This window comes from Erithacus rubecula (genome assembly GCF_903797595.1).
Source record: "Erithacus rubecula genome assembly, contig: SUPER_Z_unloc_2, whole genome shotgun sequence".
Classification (NCBI taxonomy): domain Eukaryota; kingdom Metazoa; phylum Chordata; class Aves; order Passeriformes; family Muscicapidae; genus Erithacus; species Erithacus rubecula.
Window position 1 is genome coordinate 7258740 of NW_027635860.1, and position 24158 is coordinate 7282897.

Genomic DNA, 24158 nt, shown 5'->3' on the forward strand with positions numbered 1-24158 from the left:
GGATTTTGCAGTAAGTGGTCTTTAAACACAAAGAAAAGGTAAGGGTTTAGCTGTTTCTGAGGAGTACCCCCAAAATGACACATAAAGACACTGGACACTGCAAACAAACAAAATATAAAATCTTCCTCATCCTGCACTATTTACTGAAAAACAAACTCATCAGAATGAAGAAAAAACATGGCATGTGAGTCTTCCTGTGCACTGACACAGCAAGAAGTCAGTTTGCCCTCTGTCCTACAGGAACATAGAAGGAGTTAGCAGTGTACTGCCTGATGCCCCATGTCACAGGAGAGAAGACTAAAACTTTATAAAAGGCAAACAAACCTGTTCGAGCTTTTATTCCCTTTTGCAGGCTTGCTGTCCCTCGGCATTTCTGCCTTCTTCCATGGTGAGGCACTTGCTCTGCTTTTGTTTCACTGCCAGACTGGCACAACATTTTGTTAGGACATGCCATACACAGAGGCTTATGTCCCCATAGGGCATTTTCCCCTTGGCCCTGCTACTGTTTCACAATTCCAGTTCTTATGATGTAATTGCCAGCACATGCATACAAGGCACACCCAGAAAATTCATCTTTACCACTGGGCTGTGACAGATACCTCTACAGCAGCCACAATTCAGTCGGGAGATAATTACATTGTTCTACCTTCAAACAAAACGACTTGCAAGATTTCACTTTTAGGTCAACAAAATGGATTCACAAAGAGTTTTCAAGACTGAACATGCTGGGGGTTTTTCAGGATCAAAGCCTTAACAATTGCAAAGCAAAGATGACTTTTCTTCTGTCTTGTTATAAATGCGCTGGGGAAAAATATCTTTCTATGCTTCCACACAGGCATAGAACATACTTAATTTTTCAGGCCTGAGAAGATCTTATTGCTTATTGCAGATCACACATGATCTCCTCTGCTGACCTGGTTCTTTTCTCCTGCATCCTCCAAAGGACTAATATAATACTAATATAATATATGTTTATACAAAACAAATTATTTCATAGGTGAAGGCCATGAAGTCTCCACAGTTTGGGTGATTTAACACACTTCAGGGTCTGAAAACATTCCCATGTCCTAGGGAAAGATGCAGATTAGTCTATACCATGCTCCTTGCATTGAGCTTTGCGTAAGCAAACACTGGTACTTCGACGTTATCTGTAAATTACACTAAACTATAGTCCAGCCAGATTTGAGAGCACCAAAGGTTTTTTTAAATAGCAGTGAGATGAGTGCCTATTCTAGTTGTCCTTATAGAAAACCCAGCCTGCCCCATGATAAAGTGAGAAAAGAAAACTGTGACTTGTCAGTGGGAACAGGAGAACTTCCCCAGGTCATTTTTGTAGCAAGGAAAAGGTCACAAGTTTTCTCTATTGGCTCAGCATGTTATTTTCGTTTAACATGAAAACTGATACACCTAGCTAACAGATGTAGCAAAGAATATAAGAAATCTCCTTTTGCTCACTTGAGCTCTCCTTGCATTGTCTGGCAGCTGAAATGATGTTTCTCTACATTTCAGACAAATAAGGAGGAATTCTACACCGATGCTAAAATAAATTTGGTGGGGGAGAAAAAGTTTCCATTAAGTTCAGCTCCTTGCAACTGATCTGCGCAACATACAGCCCAGGGCCACTTGTTTTTTAGTGGGTCATGGACAATGTCCTGTCCCATGCCCCCATGCCAGGACAGCCAGGCACCCATCACTCAGCTCATAGTCAGTCTATCAAATGGAGTTGTGCTCAAAGTAGCATCACAGAGTGTCTTGGTTCCACTGCAGACAGCAAACCCACAGGTCTGTTTGGTTTCAGCAAGGGTTCCTTCAAACTCGGTTTAAGTAAGGCCTTTGTAAATTCTCACTAACACATATAAATCCCTCCCACATATCAATAAAATTTTATTTTAGAGAAAGAGAATGAACACAGAAACACTGATCAAAAGTTAACTATACAGTATTTCAGGAGCTAATGAAAAACAAAGACATATACTCCTTTAGGATAACAGCAGCTTCCCACAGGGTTCAGTGTGATAACAAACTGTCAGAGCCCCGGTACCAACAGTAACAAAACAACCACCACCAAATGGATCTTTTAAAGCTGTGGCCCATGACGAGGTTGAGGACAAATTCAGTCTCTGCCAATATGCTTTCACTACCTAAAAGCATCTTGGTTTTGACTTGATAATTATAGTGTGCTGAGCCAACCAGCTGTCACTAAGGAATAGGAGCTGCCCAAATGAAGCAAAATGCATAGACATTTACTGCTGATTTATCACACACTAATGAACCCAGTTACAGCCTTTTGAGGCATGGAACTGAAAGACAGAAAGAGAGAAAGAAAAAAAAAAAAAGAAGAGGAAAGGGAGAAAGAGCGAGCTTTGAACATTTTGTTCCAGTCAGTTTCCATGAATGAGGAAAACACCAGGCGTGATTCAATCAAAGGATGCCCTCCCACAGTCATGCTGTTGCTGGAGAAGTGGCCACTGGGCAGATACCCGAGACACACATTTCCCAGAGCACACAGACCGAGTCTTTGCTGAAACATGAACTTTCACTGATGGCAGAACACATACATAGCAGGGCAAACAAGAAGAATGGCAGAAACGGCTGAACGAACTTTATTCAGGATCTGACATACAATGTCAGCATAATGAACGTGACCTAAAGAAGATAGTTACACTCATAACAAGACTGAGTTGGCGGCTTTGCCCAATTAGTATCAGTTCATTTTATGTTGATAACTAGTATACATGTACGATATTCTGTAAAAACTGAATAAATGTCACCATAAATCATAGTCCTTTTTATCCCCTGTGGTCTTTATATTTGGAAAGTACTTTCAGTTGAATCTTCTTTAATACTAGTTGTAGACTGAAATTAATGCAAATGTAATTCTGGCAGTCTCTGCAAGACACCAGAAATGCATGGACCAGAAAGGTTCTTTTTTTACCCAGCATCTATATGACTACTGCTCTTAAAAAGCAAAACTGTATTGTTCCAAGTACTGTACACCATGATATTTACAGCAACTTTAGTGTGCACAGAACTAAAATAGGCAAAATCTAGGGGTTTTCTCCCCTTCCTCCTGAAGTTCAATTCCTCTCCCAGAGCAACAGCTACCAGTTTGCCTGCCTATTCACCTACTTGGGAAATATTTTAAGCAGCAGTAACCAGCACAAACAGCTGCTGTGTTTGTTGCACTGTAAGGGAAGAGTACCCCAGGTGCTTATCGGTAAAGGAAGTAGTGAAAATTGCCACAATTTTTACTGTTACTGGTAAAAATGCTGAATTCTTGTCTCAAGCTGCTCAAACTAACATTTGCAGCCAAGGAAATGGGTGCTGTCCCTTGATGTGCCCCTGGCCTGCACTTAGATAAAATGGCTAAGCCAAGATGCCACCAGGGTAGCCCAAGAGGCCACTTCACAGGCAGTGTTTGTTACCTGCAGCACAAGGCAGTGTTTGTTACCTGCAAGACCAGCAAGAGGGTGAGTACACACTTGCTTCGGGGGCACATGTCTGAAGTCTATTGTCAAACTGCAGGGATACTTTGCCTTTTGGTATTCTAATGCCCACAAAATGGTCCTCAGGCAATTTCCAGGGCTCTGTGTTTCTAGCCTGTCCTTCAGAATTTTAATGAGGAGGAAGGGTCAGAAGCTAACATAATTATTTATAAACCAATGTCAAGACTTGTTGGGTAGTGTTTCCAGTAATTTCCCATGTACGACTCCAAGCTAACTTAGAGACTAGTGCATTGCTTCCAACATTGCTTGTCATATTTTTCTTTGCTTCTTGTAACATTTTCTTCAGTAAGAGAATGGTAATTCAGCCATATGTTCCAAGAATATAACAGGCTCTAACTGCAAAAATAATGATTAGTATTTTCATTTTTCCTTACAGAGAAACCACAGAGAGACAACATTGTTTGCTTCTGTAGACTAGACACACACACACACACACACACACACACATACACACATATTAAAAGGTATTTGTCATAAACATTTTGGCAAACAACTCTTAGGGTTCTGCTGAATGAAACCCTATATGACTGTTTTCCCCACCTTGAAAAGAAGGCCAGAAATGCATACCTAGCTGTTTCATAATAATAATAATGGGGATTTTAAAAAAATATTATTTATTTTCTACTTGAATAGCTTCACAAAGTGTAAGTTATGTATTCATCAAGATTCTTATTTTGTGTATTTTGAAAACAATGGCACAAACTCCTCACTGCCATCACTTTCTTAAGTTCAAAATCTCAACAGGGAACTCTTAAGATATTAGTTTGGCCTCAATAAATACTTCCTTTTAATTTTACTGTTTCTGGCCTCCTTAAAGTGTATCATAATGCACTTGATAATAAAATAAATTGGCAAGAATACATTCAGAAAAAAAAATAAAATAACACTATCTCTCTTGCATTGCACTCAGAATTATCTTGCATGCCATGAAAACAATTCTTAGTCACAAGTTGTGAACTGGGAAAACAAGTGGAGTTCTTACAGGTTAACTGTCACGAAGAAAAACTGCTGAAGAAAGCAATTAAGAAGCTCACAGCATCCCATAATTTAAGACACATTAGAAAAAAGAAAAAAAAGAAAAAAAAACTTGCCATGAATAAAGGAAAATGTGAGGTCTGCTGCTAACTGTGCCCTAATTCTTTGCTAATTTCAGTCTTTATGCTGTTAGTTTACAGTATTTTATGTACTACCTTCCATAAAAATAAACAGGTTCTTGGGGATTACCATGCCACTTCAAAACTATTTGCAGTAGCTCTCTACCCTCATAGATGTAAAAAATAAAGATTTCTGAACCGGGGCTACTGGTGTCATTTGCCTTCACATTGTGCCAAATAGGCTTTTGAAATGCCAGTTGTTGTGGAAACTGGGGAAAATGGTAAATCGCATCCTGCTGAGGGCTGTTCTAGCTTAGCATCGTAACAAGATCATTAGGAAAAATCTCCTCTCAATGCTGTTTTAAAAGGTATTTTCCTCCGTAATTTACCAAATTGAAAGCTAGGACAGTAGCTAAAAGCAAGCAGTTTGAAAAATCTGCATTATCCTTGCTACTGCCCAAAAAGAACTGTGCTTTCACATATAGACCTTGCTGAAAGCCCTTGGTAAGCCCAGCTGTGACAAATCCTGCTCCAGCATTTTTTGTTCAAGTCCAGTTCTGCAGGACTCTGACATAACTTTCCTAAATTCCCTCAATGTCACTGACATTGAGGGGAACCTGAAACAAACAGTCTCACAGGAACGAGGGATGTCTTACCAGAGAAATACCTCTGAAATGGAACAGGTTGTGAGTCTGAATGAGAAGACAGTACACACATAGAAAATGTGCTACATGCTGCAGTTCTCCACTCAGTAATTAATATCTGCAGATATACAGGAGAGGAGGATGATCCACATTGTGGAATTTATTGAGAAGGAACACAGGGGAGAGATAAAATATGGGCAGAGTACAGCATGAACTCTAGAAAGAAAAGGAAAATGACTAGACTGCTCCAGTGCAAAAGAAAGGGGGTCTCCAGACCTCAGCTGATTAGAAGTGCTAGACAGATATCCCCATTTTTTCTCACTTAAACATTTTAAGTACTGTTAATTCATGTTTCTTCCTTCTTAACAGTGTTTTATAGATGCTCAGGAAGATAAATATCTGTCCTGCAAAGAATTCCCTTAAAGATTTTATGCAACATTTCACATAAATACTATGCTTACTACAGAAAGAATTTGTCCATACCCAAACTAACACAAGCTACTTATTTCTGCACAGTGATTTTTTTTTTTTTTCTGTTACACTAGACAATCATATTTGGAATATGCTTAGGAAAAAAGACAGAAACTTTTGCTAGCTTCTATATCACTACTTCTTAATGACTCAACTTTATTTTAATACCACATATCTCATAGCTACCAGCCTGTTGGAAATATTTTTGCATCCTATGTTGTTAGTTGTCCTACAATTTCAGAAGCTCATGATCTCTTATGGAAGTTTGGCGATGTAGTTCCCTCTCCCTCCCCAGCTATAGCATGACAATGCATGCCAGAACATAAGCTCTGGCACAGACTTTGGAGATGGATGTGGAAAGGTTACATAATTTTGCAGTAAATTCATTATGATCAAGCAGCACCAGTTAAAGCAATCACTCTCCTGGCCAAAAAAATTAGTGAGGAAAAGAAAAACAAAAGACCCAAGTCTTCAATTTTCTGATGTCCTGTTGCATCAAAGCACAGGTTGCAACAAGCTGAGAAAGTGAAATGTGCTTCAACGTCTTTTTCAGTTGCTATGGTACAGTTTCTTATGGAAAATTCCTTGTTCTGCGTGATGTTTTTCCTGCCTCATTTGGGATGGCAGAACCGTTCCTTGTGTCACCTGAGAAACCGGGCTGTCAGTTTCCACCTATTGGTGAGAAAGAAACTCATCAGCAGCAGAACTCAATGGAAAATTCCTTGGTTAGAAGTTTCTGCGCTGGAGGCCAACATGACAGTGGGGAGCAAGAATGGACAGGTCAGGGGATGAGGGTGCCACACAGGAGATCTGGCTTCCACCTCAGGGTCAGACACAGATTTCCTGTGTAACCTGGGCAAAGGATTTAATCACCAGGACTCCCCACTCATACAGGCAGGACAACCAAGCATCCTTTCCCCGTTCTTCACCCTGTGTGTGAAGCCCCAGGCCTGTAACCTGCCCACTGGACAACTAAGTGGCTCCAGGTTACAGGAGTGGGGTCATAGCCCAAAAGCTCTTCAGGCAAAGGTACCCAGTGCTTTGCACAGTGAGGTCTTGTTTGAAACATGGAGCTCTAAAGTAATGCGTGGAAATAATACTAAGTGGTTTCATTATCCTCCATTTTTAAGGAAAAATATCAACATAGGCAAGGAGGGAAAACTCCAGCTTTACTGTACAGCCAAATAGGAAAAATACAGGGCTTTTGGAGGAGATCTGAAATCTACTTTCTGCATAGATAATAATGAAAATTGCCAGAAGCAGAGTATAAAAATGGTATTATAGCATCACACTAGTGACACAAAACAATCAGGGATCAGGCCTTTTCACTAGGGGAACTTTTTTATTGTCTAGTTGGGAGTTATCCGATTTTAATGTGACATGTTTCCTGCTGGAGTGTTTGCCTTTCCAATCAAAAAATAATTAGATTCCATTATTTTTGATTCATGACAAAACCAAAGCATGGTTAAAAAAATTTAAAAAAAACAACCTAAAAAAAATGTTAATATTTTAATGCTATTGGATACCTACGGTACTTCAGAATGCCAAAATTTCCATGGACTCCCTATGGTGGTGAGAAGAGCTTTTGACCTCTCTGACCAAATGGGTTTTGAAAATAATAAATGCATAAGTGTTTGAAAAGAGACTCCTTTAGTAATGTCTGTCATGAGAATGAAGAGCATTTAAAATATGACAGTGCAAGTACATTCCACAGGACAAATTTTCTGGTGGTGCCAATATTTAAAGCTCCATTGACTTCAGTGGAGTTTCACCCTTTAATCTAAGAAGTTTTAAACTTGTTGGATATCACTTGCAGTAACATACAACTTTTGTCTTTTAGGGTCCCTTAACAGATAAGTTTGACAGGAAAATTAATGGAAATAGGGGTAGGAATGAAGGAAAATATACTAATATTAATTAAATATGAGTCAAGACATTCAAAATTTTGATTTCCATAGCATTAAGTCCAGCATAAAGCTAGTAAAAAATTTCACTGAAAATTATGAATGATGTAAAACAAAGTTTTAAATATTTGGCAGCTGAAAAATACTGATTTTCAGTTACCTTTTTGCTTTCTAAAACAAAGAATCAAATTTAACACTTGAAAGCGGGAAAATCCTTCCCCTCCCCTAGACAAGCACACACAAAAACACTCTTACCCATATTTTTGAAATATTTTCACAAATTGAAATATTTTCAAAAAAAACCAAAATTAAAATACCAACTTGTTTACATTTTATTGATATTTTTTTTCTGTTTCAATGTTCAAGTTGAAACTTGAGACAAAGTTTAACAAAGTGTCCTCTATTATATTACAAAGCAGCAAATAATCTTAAAATGCTGAAATCTCCCATGGGAGGAAAATTCTATTTTTGAACAGCTTTACTTCTGTGCATTTAAAATCTCAGCTATTACCCTGGAACTCTGGAGGGGAAGGACTTGTACTGAAGATGGAATAATTCAGTAAAGGTTGTATTATTCTGGCTGTACAAGCAGGCTGGTAAAGGCTGCAGGACCTTCCTCTCCTGCTTTGCACCATGGAGGAGCCACTCTTTCAAGGCTGCTGCCAGATGAAGAACTGGTTGCCAGTCTCACACAGAAGCTCATGCAGGATCCCTGCACACCAGCACATTGCTCCACTGATCATTTTCCTCATTCTACCAGTTTGGACTCCCAGCTGACAAACTTTATATTCTGATCTGAATTCTGTGGCTTAAAAGCAGTTGTTCTGAAAATCTCTCCCAGACTGAACAAAATGATAAAAAAGAAAAAGGGATTCTGCATTTTAATTCCTATGTTACTGCAAAGACTTGTCCATGTACCAATCTTTTGGAACAGCAGAAGTTTTGTATGCAACAGTGTTTTTGTGTTAGAACTCAGCAATTGGATTATGATGGGCCATGTCATCTTCAGTAAAGATTGTGCTGTTATATCAATATTCCTAGCAAAAGAAAATCTGAAGAATAGTTCCTCAGCTTTTCAGCAGCCAGTGTAAATTAGGATACTCAGACCCTTTGATAATCACAAGCACTACTGCTACATTTCCCTTCTCCCAGTATCCTAATGATCTTCCTCCTTATATCTTCAGCAGCTCAAGCAGAAGCTGCGACTGGAGGTGAGGGGTGGAAACTCATACATAAATAAAGAGTGACCTAGAAGAAGTTTTTCTAGTTCGTCTCCTACTCTATTGATCCTTTCACACTCCCCAAAGATCTGAGACATTTTATAACTATGACCATAATGCAATTCCGTCAGGGATTCAGAAGACTTCCCTACCGAACATCTAGAGAAGCAATAAACATCAGTTTAAAAGCTATAAACCCAAATTAACAAACTGTTAAAGCCACAGTTACAAGGCCCTGCCACACCAACCTCCAGTCCTCTTCACTGGGGCTACAGAGCAATGTGGATAAAATTCCCTTTTTAACCCAACCAGCCTAGTCAGCCATTGGGACGAAACACAGCAAAATTGGAAAACTTAATGAACATGCTGGCCTGGTAAAAGGCAATTAGAAAATCCTTAATCCAATACTGCATGTTTGACAAGTCAGGTAATGTAACAAAAGCACAGACTACTTCCTAAATCCTTTTGCTCTCTTAAGCTGAATCCTGAAACCATGGAGAACAAGGTAGATAGTGAGTGTTAAGTTTGGAGAAGCACAGCTGCAAAACGTTGGCTTCATCGGAGTGAACTGACAGCAAGCCTACCCTTTGTCTTGCTTATCTTTTATTTCCTTTCCCCTCCCCATTCTCCCCTGCCCTCTCTTTGTTTGGCTCAGATCCTTGCTGTCTCCCGGAGTGCCGCTTCCTACCGGAGCGCTCTCTGGTTATTGCTTGGGTGCATAGTAGGATTCTGCATTTTCCTTTCCCTATTGTCTGAGCATGATTTATATCTGCTGCATCTTTGTAACCCCAGTTCTGTTTTGTCCAGTCTAATTAGTTTTCTCAGTAATCGTTTCTTGCAGTTTATGTTTATGACACCAGGGTCAACCTTAATGTGCTTGCTGGCACAGCACCTAAAGATAAGATTTTTTTATCCATGTTTGCAACATGGGCATTATTCCCTGTAGCAAAGCCTAAGGGTATATATTATGTTCTGCCCATATGGAGCAGCTGCCTGTTAAATGTTAGAGTTTGCATTGACTTTCCTTTGTTCCATAATCTTACCATAAAATGTAATAATATACTTCATTTTTTGCATTAATGTACAGGTTTCATTTTGTAAGTCTTTACATTATTTTTCCCTGATGCTTCGCTCTACCACCTTTCACTGGGTTCAAGAGGAAGGGAATAGAAACTATTGTGTTCTGTGAATCAACTTATTAACCTTCTTTAGATCAGATTAACTGGTCAAAAGTGTGATTTTACTTACAGTTATCCTACAGCTTGCACAATTTAACAACGCACAAAAAGAATCTCAATAATTCAAGTGTATCAGAATGCAGAAATGCTTAGCTTGCACTGTATTAAATGGCTCATCAATTTACTTAAAAGCAACAATCCAAAAGCTAATTCCAAATACAAAGAACAGTAGTAGCTGGGTTTGGTTTGAATATGTTCAAACAGGCTTTGATCTATGGCTGCCTTAGACTGATTACCCAGAGAGCTAATATTCCATGCAAAACTCTAAGTCCAGCTCAGCACTGATGTAGCCTCTCAGAATTTCAACCAGAGAGCAGAGCAGGGAATAAAGGGCAGCTTGTGACTGTGGAGGGTTTATATTCTAGCTTGTGAACCAGGACTTCCTTTTCTTATTACAAGAGTGCCGAGATCTAGGAAAGATTTAAACTCAGGATTGATATCTTTACTGAGATTGCATTTACATTTAAATAATTGTTCTTCTTTCTTAAACATCAAAACTCGACTCTTGAGATGCTTTAGCTAATGAACAATGTGGATTTTAACATGCATGATTGTATATAGCATATCCATAGAGAAACACCACAGAAAGCATAACAGTGTTTCTTAAAAGCTTTTGCAGACATCTAGATGGGATGTGTGACTGGTCTGATGAGGCCAAGAGCTCACTGTGGGTGGGCACAGTCCCTTTTATACGATGAAAAATAACTATGGCATTCGGAGGCAGGAAGTCCAAACCAAGAGTAGACAAAAAAAAAAAAAAAAAAGCCAACAAAAAAAAAAACCAACAAGCATTTCTCTGTACGCTTTCTGTCCATTGTTATAAAAACCACACAATGCTTTTCTGTGTTTTTCCCACAGAAAGTGTTCTAGATATTTCTGTATACATATTCTGTCAATAAACACAAGCTGCAAAGTTGAGATGGCAAAGCTATCTTCTGCAGGAGCAGTGAACACCTGTGTGCTGTGTTCTGTCTTGAAAACACTCTATCTTGCAGTCAAAAAAAGAAACCTACTGGTCAAAAATAAATCTCTTACCAGTTTGTTTAAACATTGCCATTTACCACAGCCCTGTTTCAGGTGTTGAGGCCAATCTCAAAACACACAGAGATCAATAGGCAGGAAAGGCTCATGTTGGTTAAAACAGGAAATCAATTCTGGGTTGGGTCTCCAGATGAAAGCTACCACTGCAAAGTAAAGTTGAATCTTCTCATCTTCCTCATTCAATCAGAAGTTGGACTTCATGATCTTGGATGTTTTATCCAATCTTAATGATTCTATGATTTCTGAAAGATATCCTTTATTTTGCACTGTATTTGTTTCTTAGTGTGGTGCAATTTCAGGATTCTCTAAACTAAAAGAGGCAAAACCCTCTTGCAATACAACCTCGTGATAAATGTGGGAAACAATTTCCAGCAAGGAAATGTGCAACATCAGAATGCATAATGGAAAACCCTTTAGCAAGTTGGGAAATACTCATCTTCCTCTTCAGGTAAGAAAGCTAAGAAAAAAAAGAAAACATGTTCTCCAAGAAGTTGTCTGTGAAATTGAGTCTTAAGTCTGTGCTGCTATACCACATCTTCAGGATGAGAAGATTTACCACTGCTATGAAACTACACCTCACTGAAAAAATGCACCTGATGTCTTGTCTCAGGGATGGGCACAAGGCTGAAAGGCCCATTCCTGCAAGGCTGAGTCGAGCACAGAGCTTTTGAGCTCCTTTTCTGATGCCTGCTGGGGTTGGCTGTGGCATCTGAAGGAGTCCAGCCACTAATTCCCCCTGCCCAGTAGTGGCAGCAGACCTGATGTGCCTTGGTCACAGGCAATTTGCACCTGCAGTCAGCCCTGGGCTGCCAAAGTTGAGGGACCCCAAAGTTGCCTCTACTGGTCCTGCAGGGATGGGGCTCCCTTCTGCAAGCACTTTGTGAATGCTGTGGGGGTTCAGAGCCCTTGGGGCAGAACCAAAGGCTCACCCTTGTGATTGCACTGAGAGCAGGACACTAATCATCCCTGATCTTGCTAACACTGCTTCACGTCATTACCTGCCAGGACAGATGAGCATCAGCTCCTGCTGTGGGTGATCTGTGACCCTCTGGCCTTTCAGCTGCTTCTGATCTCTCTTCTCCTCTGCTCTCTTGGTCCTGACTGTTTCAGCCACGGGAGGATATGAATATGTTGCTGTTAATGTCAGGGAAGGTGCTACATACTATTCAGGGAATATCTGCCTGTTTATTAGACAGGGCTAGTATTTACAAAAGGACATCAATGTGTCACAAGTATAAGCCACTCTTTAGGTATTAGAAGACTTGAAAGAAATGCACGCCTTAAGGTTCATTGGATACATATTTGAAGAAAGGTTCCTAATAGGTTCTGCCATTTTCAGATACTAGAAGAGTTATGTTAGGGGTTGATACTATTGTGATCCACTGTAGCAATTTGTCCATTCCTGAACTGAGCAGATAAAGCATGCAAAACAAAGTGAGAATTTGCCATCAACAAAAGAGAGAATGTAATCATTGCTGGACAGTGATAACATGAATAATTTCATTCTCAGCTGATTACACAGTACCTTTGCATCCCTGCCATTGCACTAATGAACTTCATGGACCAAAGCATCACAAATCCATTAGAACAACATAGGGTACTTCTAAACCAGAGATTGGAGAATGAGCCTATAAGCTTCTCTCTTGCTCTTTACTGCTCAAGAAGGAGCTTTTCAAGCTGCAAAACGGTTTCTTTTCTACCAATGAGAATAAAAGAGGGACAAGATAAATCATTCCCTCCTGCAAAGTGGTTGGAACAAATCAGACATGTATTTATTGTGTTTCCTTCACAAAATGCTGAAGTTGAGGTTCCTGTTTCTTTTCCATTTGTTTCTCCCTTTTCCTGTTCCTACTCTGTGTGGGACATGTTCCACTTGATGGGTATTGTTTTCAGCTATTTCTTGGTTTTGTTTTGGTTTATTTTTTTGGGGGGGGGGTTGTTTGTTTTTTTTTGTTAAGACATCCACAGGCCTTCCAAAAATAAATTAAAAAATAAATATATATATATATCCTTGAAAGAAAGCCTAGGAACCAAAACCAAACCATCTAAAGAAATCCTCAACAACACTCAGAAATAAGAGTTGCTGTGTGGGTATGGCTTCACTTCAGAAAGTTTCTAACTAAACTGTGGCTCAAGGAAGTATTCATAATGGCAGTTAAAAATTCTGTCAAATCTGTCTTTCCTTCAAAATTATATAAACTGGAGATTGTTTGAAGTTACATTTCATTTCTATGCAATCTTGGGAATAAATAACAACTAGATAGAGATAGCCACCCTATTTTCCATTCCCTCTTTCCAGTTCTGTAGGAAACAAACCAAGGTGGGCGAAAGAAAGTAGGAAGAGATCTCTGAAAACAACTTGGCTTCCAGTCTCCTTAACTCTGGTTTCAACCATCCAGTATAATTCAGAGCTGCTCAATTCATCCCTTTGCAGCCTTTTTCTGCAGCCTGTGTGACTACAGACTTTCAGCAGTTTCCAACTCAGCATTTTCAAAGGCATTTAGTTAGCTGTAGGTGAAGCAATAATTTACTGGAGTTTCCCAAAGTACTAAGCTGAATAAGCCTTTGAATTCTATTGACCAGACTTAACTCTTTGAAGCAGTTTAGTTTAAATCCCCAGACAGAGTATTAGTATTAGATTATTATTATATATCATATTAGATATACAGAGATATGTCGCAATATAGAGAAACAGGAAATAATTGATATGTATACACCACATATTTTATATAAATGCAAACAATGCCTCCATGCAATATATTTTTCATTTAATTGTTTAACTGGCCCCCAAAGCTAACAGGCAAATTGCTAGCCATAGGTATGGAAAATGTTTCATCTGGAGAACTTTGAAGAATTTCAGACCTCATTGCAGCATTTTGACTTTGCTTATTTGACACATATTTTCCCCTTCAGGAGTTTTGTGTTTTGTTTATCACAGTAAGTCCCTCTCAATCTGCAAATAATAGTCTTCAACTATCATGGGCATGGATGGATTAGAGATAAGACCAATCCAGTGCTCACCTCATACCAGATCTGTATGCCTCGTAATTCAAGCCACATTCTGACCTTTGAAGATCAGCAGCCCATCCTCTGTGGAAAGTTCTGCTCCATCACAGGCTGAGAAAGGCACTACAGCCCTCACTGCCAAGTACTATGGAGCTCAAGCCTGTCTCTCCTTGTGTCCCTCAGATATTGCTCCTCTAAGCAGAGGTCCCTTCAGCACCCTTAAGCAGAGGGTAATGAAAGGTGTTCTCCCTTCTGTCCAACAAATCAAAGGAAAATTAGCTTAAGAGCAAGTGAGAAAGGGAGAGCTCTAAAAAAATGATCATATAATACATTTCAGCTATTGATTAATGATGGAAATATGTTTCTATAACTGTCTACTTACATAATCCTAGCTTTTATCTGACTCAACAATGCTGAACTCAGGTATTTTACTATATAGAATATATATCTAAATTAAAATGGGCACATTAATTAAACATTTTCCACTGAGAAAAAAATAATCTTATATTTTTCCCCAACTGATCTTATAGAAAATAAGCCTATTTAGAAGTTTAATTAACCAGCTAATGCTGACAAAAAAATATTTCAAGTATATTATAAATATATTTATTTAATGATATTACAACTATGTTACTTTTCTGATAAAATTTTAAACATCTGTAAGGTTCAACTTGTTGCTGGTCTACCCTATGCTTGTAAAACAGATGCAGATAAATCTGAGACACTGAGGAGCTCCCCAGCTAAAACCTGTCAAAACCAAAACTAACATGCTTAAACCTTATGAACCTCAATGGCATTTTTGCTGGGAAAGGTTCTTTGCAACAGATAATAATAAAGCTGCACAGGCTGCACAACCAAAAAGGTTTAACCACCCAAGAGCTGAAACCTCAAGCTTTCTGCATCCCAGCCCTCATATTCATCTCCAGTGGGATGCAGAGAGGAAAGCAGCTCCTGGTAGAATTTAGTATCAGAGTACAAATGATGCAGGGAAGGGAGGGACAGCACTGTGCAGGTGAACTCTGCTGGGTGTGAGCTGCTGTGCAAGTCAACACTGCCCCAATCACACACAGAAACGAGGGTCGTGCATGTATTCAGAGTTCTGATAGCTCCAGGCACAGCAGGACACCCAGACCCTCCCTGCCTGGGGCAGGTCTGCAGACTTGCAAAGCCAAACACATGGTCCTGCAGGACACAAACTGCTGAACTTCTCTCAAATGTCAGTCTCAGAGCACTCACTGCCTTAATTGCTCAGAGGCAGCTGCTGGCAAGAGCAGTGAAGATGTTACACAGAGCTGAAAAACAACATGGCTCATCACACTATAACTGCAATAAATAGTACTCTCTCTTAACCAATGCTTACTGTGGGCATCTGTATTCCTGATAATTTTCTCCCAGAATTCATCTGGAGTTGAGTTTGTGCCCAGGGCTAACTGCATTTTTACACAAATATTTTTCTGAATAATGACGCAATTTGCTTGGTGTGGAATTCACGAAAATTAGAAGCAGGGTTTATGAAATAATTTTGGCTACAAAGTTTATTTTTAACTTTCTTGTACTTTAGCAATTCTCAGATTTAAAATTTCTTATTTTTTTCTTATTTCCTTGGGATGTTTATTTCTCATTTAGCCAGAACTTCCAGTAACAGAAAGAAATAAATCCAAGCCCAAACCCTACTCCCATGGATAGGGATGTTTTCATGATAGGGATGTTTTCAGAACAGATTACATTTTTTTTTTCTCATTCGGCTAAAGTACTATCCATGCAGGTTTCTGTATATAAAATCAACATCCATAGAATCTAGTTTGCAGAGTCTGAAAAGCATAACTTAGTCATTAGAATATAAATTAGTATTTGTCATTTATGTGTTACAGATTTAGATAGTTGTTCTGATGAAAAAACACTATATGCACTTCTGATATAGATGTATTATCAAATGACAAACTGAATGACTTATAACCTAATTGAAGAGAATGTTTGAACATGTTTTAATTTCACTTATCTTTCATAAGGTGTGCTCTCTGACTGAAGCCCAGAGCTGGGCTTGATGTAGACAGTGTACTTCACTGCTCTGCTGAGGAAGAACAGTGTTCTCACCTGAAGCTTACCTGACAAATTTGAAGCCTTTGACTAAGGCTTCACCTGAATTTTGACACTGGACACTTCCTTGAGAGTGCATGTTTTATACTATCTTGACTTATATTATGTACTTGAAATGCATACTTTGGATCTTCTTAGCTCAGACGTCCTTATAACATCTGCTATTTACCCTGAAGTGGTAACATTTCATGTGCTGTTAATTCCAGGTGGTAAAACAGTTGTGCTATCCACAAAACAGAGATCAGAGTCCAAGCTGCTCTTTCTTGCAGTCATATTTCCAGCATTTGGACTTCAGTGAAAATATTTTACTGCATAATCTGGGTTGCAGAACAACATTCTGTGTGATGAAATGCAAATATTTTGCAGAGAGCATGATATCTTCCTTTTTTGATTAGGTGTAAATGGACTTCAAGGACAGATCAAGACTGCAACAAAAGTTATATCCTGGGGAAAAAGTGATTCTGTGGGTTTGCCTCAACACTAAATGAAGAAAATTATAAGCTTTTCTTTCAAATTCTGAAATTTTAATGAGGTAAAATCCCACACTTTTCAAGTTGAAGCCTTCTGCTTTTGGGAGAATTTCTTCCATCTGATTGGAAAACAAAAAATTTGGGTTTATTAAGTCTCAGAATGAGCAGCAAAAGTATAAGTATCTAATTTCCCTAAATGCATTTATTCCTTATTACCTTTTATTAACTGTGCAAAGGAAATAAGTGACCACATTCTTGGGAAAAATATTTGAGACTTAGAATGCTATGGTCTGGGAGAAAATCTCTTGCCCAGTTTAAAAAAAGGTCAAATGCAACTAATGGAAACACACCACTGATATATACAGCAGCCATTTCTGACCTACCTGTGACTTGATTAACAGTTGCAAAGACACACATTTAAAATGGTGACTGCAACCTGGGATTAAAATATTCAGCCAAACTACAAAATAATTTAGTCAAAATAATAAAATACAACTTCATATATCTTCATATCCTTGTTCAGCCAATAAATCATCTCCAGAGTAAAACAAACAATAGGACCAGGACAAGAAGTAAATAGAATTTTTATATCCCTCATGGTATCTCAACTTCATCCATGTTTGGTTTTCAGCATAAAAAGTTTTCATTTTCAGCATCTGAAGTGTCCAAAGTGAGTGCCTTGTTAAACCTCACAATCACAACAAGCCATGAATGCCAGGAATGACAAGTTCAACTTGGACGGAGTGGTTTTTCTTCCCAGTCTGTATTTCACTAAGATTCATCAGTTTTGCTCCTCTGCATTTTGGCTGTTGAGGTCATAGAGTCTTTTATAGGAAAATGAGCTGCTTATAAATTCTCAGCTCTGCAAGCTTTGGGAGTTGATGGAAAATCCCCAGCCTCAGGGTTTAGCTGGCTAAGAAAACACTACAGCAAGCAGCCCTTTTTTTTTTTTTGTAGTCACTCAAATATAAAAGCTTTTCAAAAGAGATGGAAATGCTCTCAGAATGTTTGTCTTGGGCAATCCTTCTTCTGCCCACAGGGACCGACTCGATTAATTTTTTTACCTTATAATATTAGGCAAAAATTACCCCTATTCCTCAGGAGTGTAGTGAAGTGTAGGGAGACAGGCACAGTCTGGAATAAAGTCAAATGGAGGCTGCCCACTGCAGACAGTCTGCACTTGTGCATTGCTGCTTTCTTTCCAAAGGACACTACCTGGGCGGGATGAGCAGTGCCCAGAAACAGACAAATATGCTGCTCTGGGTCAGAGACCTGTCAGATCCCTGCAGCACACACTCCCCTGGTGAGTTTTACTTTTGCCAGCAGCTTTTGTTTCACCAGAGTGTCATGTCTCTGCCGGGGAGCGAGAGCTGGGACACTCAGCAAAGGAACACGAGCTGGGGTCGGGCTCTGCTCTGGGACTGCTGGGACAAGGATGCCTGAGAAATACAGACCAGGTGATCACAGTTCTCCTGTTGTTGCACCACCCTGGAAATACAGACAAGGGCTTCTTTTTTCATATTGAATGACTCACTGATATTGATCCAAGGGATGGGAAGAAGGTTGTCAACATGCTCCAAAATTAAGAGAAGCCAGACTGCCTCATAAGGTGTGAGGGGTCAGAGCTGTGAAAAACAACGTGTTGAACAACAACCAGCTGCAGCCTTCTGCAAGCAGCCTGGTAGAGGAACTCAGTGGGCCCTGGTGTCTGGCTGCTCCCTGCTGTTCCCTGTGATGGCTGTGACAGGGCTGTCTCCTCACCCTGACAGAGAAGGGCAGCTCTGCACACTCATGTACTTCTGCCCTGTTCAAATGCTCCCAAATAATCAAAACTGAATTTTAAAATAATGTAATGAACAGAACAAAAAATAAACAGAAGAACAAAAAAATCCAGATTTTTTTCTGTTTCCTCAGGCTTCTGGGGTCTGCCTCATATTCTGAAACTTTTCTTCAGTATTTTTTATCCTAAAATGAAATCTGACATCATCACCGGAGTCCAAGACCTATGGCTTTAAAGACAAAAGTCTGGTACCATGGGAGTCATGACAAAATGATAAGAATAACTGTCCTATTTCTTTTCTCCCTCAGAAGTCATTAAAGAAGATGGTGGACTGAAGCAGAGCACAGCTGCAACTTTCCTGACTAATGGGAGCATACAAAATCTGTCTGTGCTGTAAAGAAACACATAGTTAAAGAACAAGGAGTCAGAAAAAGGTTTAGGTCATCCTTAACTAAATGATGTAATGATCCCTAAAATGCAAATGAAAATCCCTAACCACAAATTGAAAAGTTCAATGTTCAGAAGGGGATAAAAGAGGGGTGCTCTCAAAACTTCTGCCTTTAAAATTAGTACTGCACATACAATTAGCAATTTACTCTGGAACTATGGACTAAATTCATTTTTTCAGAACAGCAAAATAAATAAAAATTAATTTGGAAAAATTATTTCTGCCAACTTGTAATCAGATTCAGACTTTCCCTAATGGAGGCCAACTGGAAGCAAAATAATATTATCTAAACTGCACGTTCAGACTCTTATACTTGAACGAACAGAATCTGAAATGCATAAATACAGATGAAATATTAAGACTAGCTCAAGAACATCCCCAAATTTCCATATGATAGTCACAATACACACCACATCATTTGAAATGCAATGGTTATTTATAAGGCCAGTCACTAAAAACATCTTGCCCCTACCATCCACTGACTAATCAATAAGCCTGCCCAGTACAGCTTGCTCTTTTCCAATGCTGAAATCAATGAAATTAACAAAATTGAGTGAGTTGCAAGTACAGATTAGCTGGGAAGTGCAAACTGATGTCAGTGCAGCTCTTTCCCCACTATAGGGGTCCCGAAACCCCTTGTGATCTTGTGAACCTCTCTATTAAAGGGCAAAGCTCTAACCCTCCTTTCAGCAGCACCCAAACAACCACAGACTTTGTGGGGCAGGCGTGGGAGTTACTGGGGTAAGGCTCAGAGAACAGTTTGATTCTCATCTGCAAGAAATTTCTTATCCAAGCTCTTCCCTAAGAATCTCAGCCTGGGCATTTCCATGGATATTTTATGACCTCTCCTCAGGTTTGGTTTTTCACATTTCTACAAACACATCCACATTATTTGTGGACTGCATTTCCACCATTAATCATAGCAATACAGTACTCATAGTTACATTCCAAGTACTGGGCTGCAAGTTAAATGGTGAGGAATGTCCATAGTTCCTTCAGAAAATGGATTTGTTTCTTCTTTCCTCTTTCAACAGGTCTGGTAGGCTTGGCTTAAAAGTTCAGCAACTACAGTTTCTGAGCAGAGGTATAGAGGACTAATTTTTGAAATACTGTAATATCAATTAAAATCTCAAATATCTTAGGGTCTGTGACAGCTCATAAGGTTAGTGAAACTTACCATCTTGCAAAGGTTAGGATCCATGCCCCTGAGATATTACATTGTGCATCTGATTTCAGGGACAAAAATCTTGCAAGATTTGCAAGGTTTATGGACTTGGTGATGTTACTTCCATACAAAGTTATGCCTCAGTTTTCTACAGCAATAACTGAACATGGTTGGTAATTCCCAGGCAAGAGGTTTGCACTAACAAAATGGACACCAAAAAAGCACCTGATTTATAATGCCTTAACTGCAAAGAGCACTGCCACATGTCCAGGCTTCTGGCTCTCTCTTACTCATCTGAAATCAGAATTTTCACTATCTGACAAGAGCTGATATATGAGAAACAAATTCTGCTTTCATACAAAAAGGAACCAAGAAGCCTGGTAGGTGTCTGAAACATGTCTGTGCTGTATCATTTCAAGGCGAAAATGTTCAAAATGTTGGAGTGGCAGATGAACTCACCAGCCAGCAGCAACCAACAGAACACGGCGTGGAAAGGAAAAGCCAGGAGCTCTGGGACAGCATGTCAGACAGACACATGCTGAATGAGCTGATGAGAAATACTGGTAGTTAAGCAGTAAATCAGCCAATCCCAACTGGAAGATGTAATCTTCTACTGTCACATCAATTAAAGGTGGAGACAGGTGTTGTGCTGAAATGGCATACATTCAGCCCTTCTGAGTGATGACTGGAACCTGACCACTGTGCCTTTGGTCTTCACCAGTTTGCTTTTCCCACCCTGAAGGCTGTATCTTAAGAGGAGGAAAGTGCTGTAACTTTTAGCTTGAGACAGACTCTTTAGAAGTCATCACTCTTTGAATTTAGTTATTATATATTTAGTGAAAGGATCAAATTACAAGATACAGGGATGGAATTTCAAATGACACTGATTGTAATCAACTTTTTAATTTTCTTTTAAAAACAAACACTTCTAACTCTTTGCAATGAAGATTGATACACTGTATTCAGAAATTATTTTCTGTAGATAAGTCAAAATACTGCCTAATTAGGTAATAAAAAAGAAACTCTGCTTGCTGCTAACAGCAAAACTATTCTCCTTTCTGTGAAAACTGCAATACAGTTTCACCTTGCTTGATGTCTCACCTCCTTCCACAGACCAACATATGCTAAATACAGAAGTACTTTTGCCAGCATGACTGTCAGTGCTTTTTGGGTTTAATGCTGGTGAACAATGGAACTTAGATCAGATAGAAAATAAACATAATTGTAAACTATCTTGCTGGAGATGAGAAACCAGATGACATCTGGAGCTGGCATTATTGCATACAGGAGCAAAGTACAAAAGCTGCTTAGGTTAGAAGTTTATAAATACCAGATATACACATCAGGAGGAGGTTGTCAGGTTAAGAAAGGACAAGCACAGCTTTGTAATAATAAACTATCAAAGAAGGAAAGAGAGCATTTATGAAATTATATCTGGGAACCCCATTTTTGCCCAAGACAATTTGAATTACACTTTTTACATTTTTTTTTATTGCATAGTTGCTCAGTGTAGTAGAAGAAATCTGCCTTAGTTTATACATTGCGATAATTTATCTGATTCTCTCTGCTAAAGAAGAACTACCACCACAACCACCACCCCCCCCCACTTCAAAACCCAAGGACTGGGGCCACAGTGCAATGTGGCACATTCTGCAATGTGCCAGAATGCAGAGCATCAGCCCCTCAAACCTCCCCAGTGCACCACAGCAAAGTCCTGAAGCATATCCTGCAAACATTTATACACCAACTGAACTTCATGTACTGTGATTAATTTCCCTGACACCATGTGGGTTTCATTGCAGCACACAAAACCAAATACAGACTTACGTATTTTTAGGATCAGGACCTACTTAACACAAGTCAGCCATGATTTAATACGTCTGTACTTAATGTTCAGAATACTGAATGTGAAAGAATTCTGTATTTTAGTGCAGTTTTTGTTTTTCCCCAGAACAGCATGTATGTTGTTTCAACATTAATGCTGAAGTTAAAAACTCTGCAGTTACTGATGTTTATTTAAAGAATTAAAAAGTTGTCTAGTGCAGCTGGAAACAGAGGTACAGTAGCCTCGTATTTAAAAGCGGAGACTTTTATATAACAATGGGGAGCACTACTGGGGCTGTTTCCCATTTGTAATTCTTTAGCAGCCTCTATTTTTCACAAGAATTAATGTTCCAATTAGAATGCCTTTGCATAATATTTTTCTCAGGCTGATGAAGTACCACCAATTCAGTGACTTCCTTGTGATCCCACTGCATATGCTGGGTCAGAATATTCAGTTTGTTATTATCTGCTGGTAGAAGAGGTAATATATCATTTCTAGCCACAAAATAGCACCACACAAAAAAACTATAGTAGTAGTGAACATCAGGGATGCACAATAAACAGGCAGAAAAAGACCTTTTGTTACAGGACCACCCTTCTGGACTGTGCTTAGTGCAACGATCTGGATCTAAATAAGGATTAATATTCACAAGGTAAGTGGGTAGCTCAGCATCAGTCTTTGTTTGCAGTGTTAGAAGTTTTGCATTCATGTCATGCATGCATGCTGTCATGCACAGATCAAAAATTATTTCTGTTACAGCATTCAGGGTTTGTAAAGTTGGAGGCAAAGGCTTCCAACCTTGACAATAAGCCCTTATATTACAGCTTGTGCTAGAAATTATATTTTTCAGGGTAGGATACAGACAGGATGTAGTGTCCCTTAGTTGCAAGCCCAGTGCTCACTAATTATACTGGAAATCTCTAGAGTGACTTCCCAGAGAAACAATTGAGACTTCCAGTCTGACACTTCAGAACAACCTTCTCTGAAACACTTAGAGAACTTAGTGTCCTGATGAGAAATAGTAAGCAGTGTATTTACTATTTATCACAATATCTTTCAGGTATTTTCTCAATTATATACATTAATGCTAATCACTGGCTCAAACCCCAGCATTTCACATGTTCAATTCTGAAACTATTACTATATTTGAAAATTAGCATCTGAAGTAAGTGATATTATTTTTAAACTCTTCATAATTCAATATGTTTAGCTCTTCATATTTTTTTCACATTCCACTTGCTACATGAACATGAAAGAATTTGTATGTGATATGTATTGTCCATCATGCGACCTTCTCCTCTTCTGCTGTACTTTTAAACATTCAAAACAATTTCTGCCTGTGGAGGTTGAATTGTACAAGGAAATTACATTAATTGAAGTTTAAACCCTTATCACTTTTACAACTTTACAAATAGTGAAAGTTAGGTTTTGTTAATATGATCTGATTACATGATCTGGTGATGTTGATAAGATCAATTTAAAAGAAGTGCATATGTAACAATACTGATTTTTCCTTCTGAACCAAGATTTGTTTTCTCCCAAGAATACATTCAGTGCACAGGACTGGCCAAAGACCACTGAAATCAATGGAAAGGCTACCAGTGACTTTGAAGAAATATGTATTAGGCTTTGAGCATAACACTGCTCAATTCATTGCCTTGTCACAAGGGCTGAATTTGGCTTAGACAGACGTAAAGCAGTTCATCCCATGTACCTTTAGTAAATAACACACTTTTAACCCCATCATCCATCCCAGGAATTAAGAGTATTTTGTTATGCTAGCTCTGTTAAGGAGGCACAACACTTGCACAGGTAAAATGAATGATTGAAACACATACAGTTGTTTGTACTTACAGGTATCTGGCTTGAGCTGACTGTTGGTAATTCCAAAATACTGTGGATTTTCAATGACAGGAATCTTTGTCATCCCAATGATGACTGCATCAGGGCCCCCCTCAGAAGAAGATGGAGTGTTACTGCCATTTGAGATGTGGTGGAGGGGACTGGCAGAATCATCGTCATTGCTGATGACTGAAGAAGGACCTAGAGTTAGAAACAAAGATTTTCTTGTAACCCAATGCATGATACTCTTTCCTTAGAGGAGTAACTAATTAAATTTGTTTTTTAATTTTTGCCAGCTGTCCATTCCTATAGTAAACACTCTCTTTGTGTGCCTTGTCGACCTTACCTCAAAAATTTTGTATCTTTGGGTGCAGATGGAGAACAGTGGGGTTTTTTTTCCATTAGGA

At 39.0% G+C, this 24158-nt stretch overlaps 1 protein-coding gene across 1 annotated transcript in view; it reads right to left on the bottom strand.

The window, feature by feature from the left end:
* The window catches only part of NTRK2 (neurotrophic receptor tyrosine kinase 2), a 197202-nt gene that overhangs the window by 55269 nt on the left and 117775 nt on the right, over positions 1-24158 (bottom strand). The window contains exon 12 of the mRNA XM_079330943.1: positions 23764-23952. Coding sequence (XP_079187069.1) covers positions 23764-23952 — 189 coding nt within the window. The remainder of the gene's footprint in view (positions 1-23763; positions 23953-24158) is intronic.